General features: G+C 19.3%; 2 protein-coding genes across 2 annotated transcripts; both read left to right on the forward strand.

The window, feature by feature from the left end:
• Positions 1-819: 819 nt before the first annotated feature.
• Positions 820-1,708, forward strand: MKS88_000159 (fam-m protein; the record flags this gene model as incomplete). The annotated part of the gene is made up of 2 exons (XM_067214233.1): positions 820-915; positions 1,052-1,708. The coding sequence occupies 2 exons, from the start codon at positions 820-822 to the stop codon at positions 1,706-1,708; spliced, it is 753 nt and encodes a 250-aa protein (XP_067075965.1).
• Positions 1,709-8,458: 6,750 nt separating this feature from the next.
• MKS88_000160 (uncharacterized protein) lies at positions 8,459-8,776 on the forward strand (the record flags this gene model as incomplete). The annotated part of the gene is made up of 1 exon (XM_067214339.1): positions 8,459-8,776. The coding sequence occupies one exon, from the start codon at positions 8,459-8,461 to the stop codon at positions 8,774-8,776; it is 318 nt and encodes a 105-aa protein (XP_067075966.1).
• Positions 8,777-8,982: the final 206 nt, after the last annotated feature.

The following is an 8,982-nucleotide window of genomic DNA, read 5'->3' on the forward strand; positions in this document are numbered from 1 at the left end:
AAATAACGGTATAAATTAAACTTAAATTAATATCATATTTTTGAAATAATATGATAGAAAAATAAAAAAAATAAATATATAAGTGATTTTAAAATATATATTTATTCGTACAAAAGATGGTAACCTATAAAAAAGATTTTTTAATTGTGTTATTGATTACAAAAGTGGGAATGTATCCAAAGTGTAACTAACAATTTTTTTATAATTTACATAACACAGAATGTTGTTTTTTTTGATTATTATTACTTTTATTATATCGTTACGATAATTAGTATTTTACTAAAAATGATTATTTATCAAGAATATAATGTTTATAAAATAAAAATTATTAACATGAAAAAATAATTAAAATTAAAAATTGTTTTAACCTCTATAGTAATACATTATTACAAATATACTGTATACATTCTATATTATATCGAAAGTTAAATATTTTCAAATAATAGGAAATGAAATTTTTTTCTCTTCATTTATCATGAAAAGGATTCACAAAAATATTATTTAATTAGTACACTAAATGAAATAATAAAATAATGTATTAGAATAATTACTAATAAATTTAAATCATTTTATTTTAATGAAAGTTTATTTTTTATAAATATTGTTAAGGTAAACATTTTATAATACCTTTTTAAATGTATATTTTTTTTTTTATATATGTTGCATAATTCATTACAGTTATATACATTTCATTGAGTAATTACGAAGAAATTATTAATTTTTTATTTTTATTTTTAAATATACTAACGTACACCATTATTAATATATTATATTATTATTAATTTTTTTTTTTTTCCAAATATATTAATAATATCAAAGATGTATATCAAGGAACAAAATATCAAATCTCTGTTTTTAATTAAAATTTCTATGCTTATTCTTTTTACTTGGTTATGCCATTTTATAAATGACATGGTATGATAATATTATATAAGGAAATTGTTGGGTATATATTTTGTTAGTGTTTTTTTTTTTTTTATAAATACTACTTTTTATAATGGAATTATTTATTCTATTAAATAAAAAATATTTACATTTTTCTTTTTTCTAGAATGGGTTTATCAAGTCTTCGGATGAAAGTTACACTCTTGGTAGCGTTTTAAAAAAAAGAACTTATAGATTACTAGCTGAATATAAAGAGGGTAAGGGCTCAAATATTGTAGTATTAAAAGATATGCCAAATTATAAAGAGTGTAAAAATAAAGATAAATCTAATAATAAAAAAGGGGGAATACGAAAAAACGGAAAACCCAATAAATCATTAAGTAAGAAGAGATTCTATACAAAACTTACGGATTATAATGATGGAATGTCTGATAGAAAATATTTCCATTTTGAAAAAAAATGGATTAGAAAAAAACATTATGAGCTCTTCCAAGAACAGAATAAAAGAATTAGTGATAAAAATTTAAAAAAAATAAAATTTAGAAGTTACGGATTTGCAGTTGCTGTTTTTTTTCTTTTTTTTTTGTTTGGAATAGGATTCCCTATATTACAAGGTTTGGAGCTGCTTAAGCCTCTACAGACGCAGCTTCTAGGGATATTAAGTGAGATCATAGGTAATCCCACTGTAGTACAACACTTTATTTGTTCAATATTTTATGGAGTACTTATAATAATATTAGCTATAATAATTATAATAACTATTCCTAAGATCTTAATAAATAATGAAAAATATAAAAAATATAAGTTGTTGGATGGAAAATAAATAATTAGTATGTATTATCATGTCAGGAAGTTATTAATATGAAGTAACAACTATAATATCTTTAGATATATGTTCTTTGTAAACATAGCTACAATTGAAGTAATTTTATAGATGCATGTGTGTATATCATATCATGTTTTTACGAAAAGTAAGAAATTATGTTCTTAACTTTTTTGTGAGTTTGAAAGTTTTAAAGATTTTAATTTTTTATTATAAATTACTGCTTGAAAATAATTAAATATTATTGCTTAATATATATATTTGTTCATTAAAATAGATACATATATAGAATATATATAGTAGAATTAGAATTAGTATATAATAAAAAAATTAATATAATTTCATGGATATACTGTAATAAATTATATTTTAAATGAAAAAATATTGTGTCCTATTTGTTATCTTGTTCTGGTTTAAAATTATTATTTGTATATAAATTGAGGAAACTATATAATTAGGTTTTTATTAAAAGTAAATATGTCTTTTTTTTGTATTTATTTGGGAAAAGTGAACGTATTATATAATACTGATATATATATATGACTAGAAAGTATATTTTTACTTAAATTTTGAAACCTGAATAATTTAAACTAAAAACTAAATTACAAATAATTTACTTATATTACAAGAAATATAAAATTATGCACAAACAATTTTTTAAAAAGTAATGAAAAAAAAATAAAATTAATATATTATATAATTGTATTGGTGGAATATATTTTTTTACATCTGAACATATAAAATTTTATTAACATTCGTATTATTATAATAAATTTATAAAATTAATATTTTATAGTAAATACTTCTTTCTCACTTTTTATTAAACTTAGATTAATTTATCAGATAATTTTATGTATATTAATTTAAAAGAATTGTATTATCCAAAGCAGCAGAACAAAATAACAAAAAAATTTTACTAGGAATATCAATAAATAGTGCATATTAATATAAAATAATAACAGATATAATTATGAGGAAATAAAAGTATAGGATCATGTTAAACGTTCGCGAAATGCATAGGGAATGAAGAGCGAAGAGCCTCAAGAGTCCAGCTTGTAGAGACTGGATTTAGGACTGGAATTATGAGTACAATTAAGCTTGCAGTTAAATCATAAACTGAAGGTAATGCTAACCCAGTAAGGCAGTATGAAATTGTGTATTTTTTTTGACTTTTTTGCTTATCATGTGCAGTATAATTCTTTTTGTTTTCATAATTAAAAAAATTACATTTATTCCAGGAGCTCATATGGTGTACAGATGATCTATATTTTGAGTGCAATTTTTTAAAGATTTGGATATGTATTTATTGTTCTGAATATTATCAGAAAGTTCTTATTTTGGAGTTTTTATTTTAAAATTATTCTTAAAATTAAAATCTTTATGTTTTTGAGGTTTTTTAGGTTGCATTAAATAATTCAGTTTATTGTGATAAGAATCATCCTATACTGATTCGTTATCTTGTTCTTGAAAAAGGTTATTATTTTTTAATGCATGCTGTTTTTTTTTCAATTGCTTCAGTACTTTCGTATTTTAAATTATTTATTCTTTCTTTTAAAAATTTATATTTATCTCCATCCGATGCTCTTGTTTCACTAGTTAACAATCTTCCAAATTTAACAGTTAATATGTCATTTCGGTTCAAATCCTTGTTCCATGATTTATCCCAGTTGGCTGAGTAATGTTGAAGATTCATATGAAATATTCCAAAAATATATATTTATATATTATATGAATAAAATATTATTCCCATAGAGAAACATAAAATAAAAAAAAAAGAAAAGAAATCGTAGTATAATTACTATGATACGAGATCAGCGTATTTGAATATCCATATTAGACAGGAAAAAATTAAAGCTTTAATGAAAAAGATAAGCAATTTCGCATTCTGTTTTATAATGTATTTTTTTGAAGTTGTAAAAACTTATATATAATTTACAAGGTATATTTGTTTTTTTTGAAAAGTATGAGTAAATGATTAATCTATAACTTGTTTTAATTATTTACTATTTTGTCGATATAACAAGTCTTTATATTTTTTTATTAAAAAAAAATATAACTGTAGTGCGTACTGAAGTACAAGAAAAAAGTTACAATTAAAAAAAATATATTTTGATAAAGGCTATAATTAAAAATATTATTAATTTATATTATTCAAATGAAAAAAATAAAAAACGATTTAATAAGTATTTTAAGGGTAATATTGTATTAATATAATAACACAACATACAAAAATTTTATTTTTAAAAAATATATATATATATATATATATATATACGTATCATTTATTGATCAATTATTTCCTTAAGGAGGATATGAAATTAGGTAAAATTCTAGTAATAAAATATACATTAGAATACCTTCGAAAAATATTTTAAGAACAATTAAGGATAGTTCCGTTGTTAAAAAATATTATGGAAATTTTTTTATAAATTTTCTACTAACTATCCTGTTGTAATTATTTTTGATATGAATTTGGTAAAAATTATTAATCAAAAAGAAGAAAAAATATATATATGAATAACAAAATTATTATATATTCAATTTACATTATATATATTATTAGATATTAATAGATTTGATCATGAGTAATTAATAAAAACTAAGATGACAAAATGTAATCATTTAACATATATTTATTTTTATTGTTAATTTATAAATAATATATGAAATTTTTATTTTGTATAATAATTTAGCTTCGTGTTCTCTTAATTCTAAGCAGAATATGTATGTTTATATGTAAAGTCAGAAATACCAGTAACGTAGCGACAAAAAGAATATTAAAACCATAAAATTTTAACTGTAATTATTTGTCTTTTTGTAAGTGTTTCAAAAATACAAACAAAATATGATATAATAATAAAAAGAACAATCAAATTAAACATTTTATTTTAAAAATAATTAAATTTTTTTTTTTTTTTATATAATAAGATTATTATTATTTGTTAAAAAATTTTATGTTAATTTTTTCCATTGAGAAAGCATTAGTAAAAGAAATTGATAAATTAAATTTAAATATTTTTTAAACATGTTTCAATGTAGTTTTCAAAAAATGTCTTTTTTTTTCATAAGATAAAAATTAGCAGAAAAAAAATAAAAAATTAAAAAGATTTATTCATTGGTTTATATGAATTATTTTATTTATTTATTATAATTTTTTTTTCTTTTTACATCTGTCTTTAAAATAACTCACAAAAAATTATATTTATAAAGCGTATAAATATTTATATTTAAAATAAATTTTTGCAAAGTTAATTATTAAGAATGATCCACTATAAAAAAGCAGAAAAAAAATTTAGGGAATTCTGTTATTGTAATGTAATGTGATACTGAAATTATGCAAATGAAAAAAAGAAAAACAAAATAGTTGCTACTTTTGCTTTATATGTTTACCTTATATGTAAATTTATAATTAAAATATTAATAAAAGGTATAAAAATCCAATATTAGATATTGATAAAAATACATCATCATTTGTTAATTTATGAAGAACAAATTTATCGGAAAAAAAATCATCTTTGAATAGAAGTCAATAACATTAAAAATAAAATAATACAGTTTACGGTTAATTTTTTAATTATTCACTTAGTATTTTAATTTATTAGTTCTATGCATTTGTTAATTATATAGTAATTATTTCTATTTAAGAAAAAAAGAATTAAAGAGTTTTATGAATATATATGTTCTTTTTTATTTATTAGTACACAAAATAAAAATAAAATAAAGAGGTAAATACTAAATTGGACAGATATATACTAGATATCTAATATCGGCATATAAAAAAGGAACTTTAGTTTTGGTTATATCATATTTAAAATGTAAAAAATAGAAAATTTTGATTTTTGTTAAATAATTAAATGTAATTTATTATTTATATATTTCATAAAAATGTAAGTACTCCACCTAATTATTATAGTACAAATATGTAAAAAGGTTTGCTGTATTATTTTGATGCATTAATTTTTTTTTCTGCAAAAGAATCATAAAATTTTTATAAAATAAAAACATGCATCAGTAGAATTAATGATATTTCGGTAATTCAAGAAAACATTGTTAGTTGCAGGGGGGAAAAAAAGAAAAGAAAAAAGATATGAACATAAACATTATAAAATCCATTCTTTTAAATTTAATAAAATATTTTTGTGTCTATATTATATATTTTTTATATATAAATGATGGTAATTTTTTTATTGCTGAAATTATTTTCTATAGAATAATAGACTTTTTAGTATAATTTTGAATTGATTCTTGCTCTATGTAACTAATTTTTATATAATATGTTAAATATATGTTATGTTTGTATTAAGTAAAACAATAAGGAAATGATACTACATTATTATTATATTTTACTCATTCTTTATGATATCATCCAATATACAGTATGTACATATATGTATATATACATATATAGTTTAATAAAAAATCTCGATGAATTAAAAACTATGGGTATAATATAATAAGAAAGTAAATAATGACTTTTAATTAAATATAAATATGCACAATACGCTGAATACTTTATTCCGTAATAAATTTATGATTGTTATAGAAATATGAGGTGGAAAATAATAATAAATCCTTTCTCATTATGAAAATTTATTAATTTTCTTTTTTTTATGAAATTCTCACTTGTACAATTCTATGATTTAATTACAATATATACATTTTTTGTACTATCTTTATATATATATTTTTTTTTTTTTGTTGTTTGTTACATTTTTTTAAACAAAATTTTCTTATTACGAAATAGAACACATAATGAATTAATAAAATATATTTTTAAATCTTACATTTAGTTTCCAATTAGTAAAACTATAAACCAAAATAACAATAGAGATTCTTCTTTTCATTACAGAATTGGTGTGTTATTAGAATAATACATAATAGAATCTGAATCAAAAAATGTAATTAAGAAAAAAAAGACATTATCAAGTGATGAACATGAAAATAAAGAAAAGAAAAGAACAAACTTATGTTAGAAAACCTGAAAAAAAATATTAATTTAAAGAAAATAGAAGGATTAGTTAAATTAAAAGATATAAGGAATAACTTAAACAAAAATTTATAGACTTAAAACATCCATTAAACTCTGGAAATAGAATAAATTTATTACTAAGAAAAAAAGTTCTACATCAAAATCTCTCAAAAAAGAGAGGAAATATATTTGAAAATAGTATATTGGATATAGTGCGCTATATAGATATAAAAAAAAAGATCGAAATATAATTAAAGTATTTATAATAAAATAGATTTATGCAATTTATAAATATTACTTGCTATAACACTTTTGAAATTATTACGCTTGTTTTTTTGTTTTATATATCTATTATATAAAGCTTTAATATTCTCTAGTATATGTAATATGAAACTTACTTGTCTTTACATAGACATTCCAAAGTATGTTATGTAATCGAAAAGAATAGATAGTAATGGTTTTTGCCAAAATATTTTTTGACAAAACTATATATATTATGAAGGTAATAGAAATTTTTTGTATTCTTAGTAACAAAACACCTTGAAAAAATATAGCATCAGTATGTAATCTTTATGAAATCACACATATATACGTAAATATTTTGATATGTAATAAGAAAATTATTATGTATTACTAAATAATATTAAAATCAGGATTTATCTTTTTCGTATTTTTGTTACATATTATTATTTCAAGATATATAAATGTTCTTGTATAGTATATATATATAAATCAATAGAAAGATATATATGATACGTAAAATATATACATGGGAATCAATTATCTATATTTTGCAAAAATGTTAAAAAAAATTCTGGAATATGAAGAAAAATAGGAATTTAAAGAACGAATAATAACAAAATAAATTAAATAAAATAGTGAATTCATACAAATATGTGTACTTATTAAATGAACATGAAATAAAATTTCTGTTTAAATTATTATAGAAGTAATTCCCTGATATATTAATTTGTCTTATGATCAAAAAATATAATTTGAATAAATTGAAATTTACATATAATCCATTTTTCTGCTAAATAATAATTATTATGATAATCATTTTCATATATAATTAAAACACACCATATTCTACGGTGCTGTTTTTCTGAATAGAATGATTTTTGTTAATATATAACACACATATGTACATGTTCACTAAATATATTAGCATAAATAGTACAATAATAAATATAAATTTTGTTAGTCCTTTAAAAATTTAAGGAATTTATTAAGTTACAAGTGAAATAATAAACAAAAATACAATAAATTTCAAATTACATATGCCAACTAGTTAAATTATATCATTAGGCAAATAATTAAAATGAAAATATATTTTATTGATATTCCTATATATATAAATAAAATGTAACAAAATAAGAACAAACTAAGATATTATAAGTTTCCTTTTTTTTTCATAGAGCCTGTATAAAATAAATTATATAAAAAAACACTAAAATCTTTAACTCTCTATTTATGAAATAGGGAAAATATGTATAATTTTTAAAGAATTGCTTATTTAAATGTTGAAAGAAATATAATTATTATATTACATAAATATATATTACATTTAATATTGAACGTATGCTAAAATATCTGCATTCGATATAAATATATCTAAGAATTATTCTATTTCATTATCCTAATGAGGGTTGAGTAATGCTCTTTCATAATTTAACCTGTTTTTATTACATTTGTACATATTTTTCCATAATTTATATGAAATAAGTACTGCTAAAATAAATAGTGAATTAACTATTAGAATTCCAACACCTTCTAGTGGTATGGTAGTAGATGTAGAATCAGCCTTAGGCACAATTACTATTTATGCAGTTCCAATAATACTGAATAATATAATTGGATTAATTACCAAAAGAAACCTTGTAAATTGTGCTTCAAATGTCAATCTAGAATTAGTGGATCGTTTATATTCAGCATCAAATAGTTTAACTACCTCTTTTTCAAATAATCAATCTAATTTTTTTATTGGTTTAAGAATGGATGATAATATACTTTTTTACTTTTTAAATGATTTTATTTTTAGCTTTCTAGGTTTTTTTTCATGGTTATTATCGTTTTTAAATGTATCAGATTATTCTTGAAATTTTTTTTGAAACATTTTTTTTTAAGGATAAGCCTTCTTTTTTGGTATGTATATCTGTTTCTCCATTTAATAATCTTACTATTCTTAAATAGAATGAGTTACTTAGATTAATTTTCACATTTTGTGATATATCAGATATATTGGTCTAAAAATTAGAGTGAACATTTAATATTTAAAATATTCGGATTAAGGTATGAAAAAAAT

The sequence above is a fragment of the Plasmodium brasilianum genome (assembly GCF_023973825.1).
Source record: "Plasmodium brasilianum strain Bolivian I chromosome Unknown PB_00_04, whole genome shotgun sequence".
Lineage (NCBI taxonomy): Eukaryota > Apicomplexa > Aconoidasida > Haemosporida > Plasmodiidae > Plasmodium > Plasmodium brasilianum.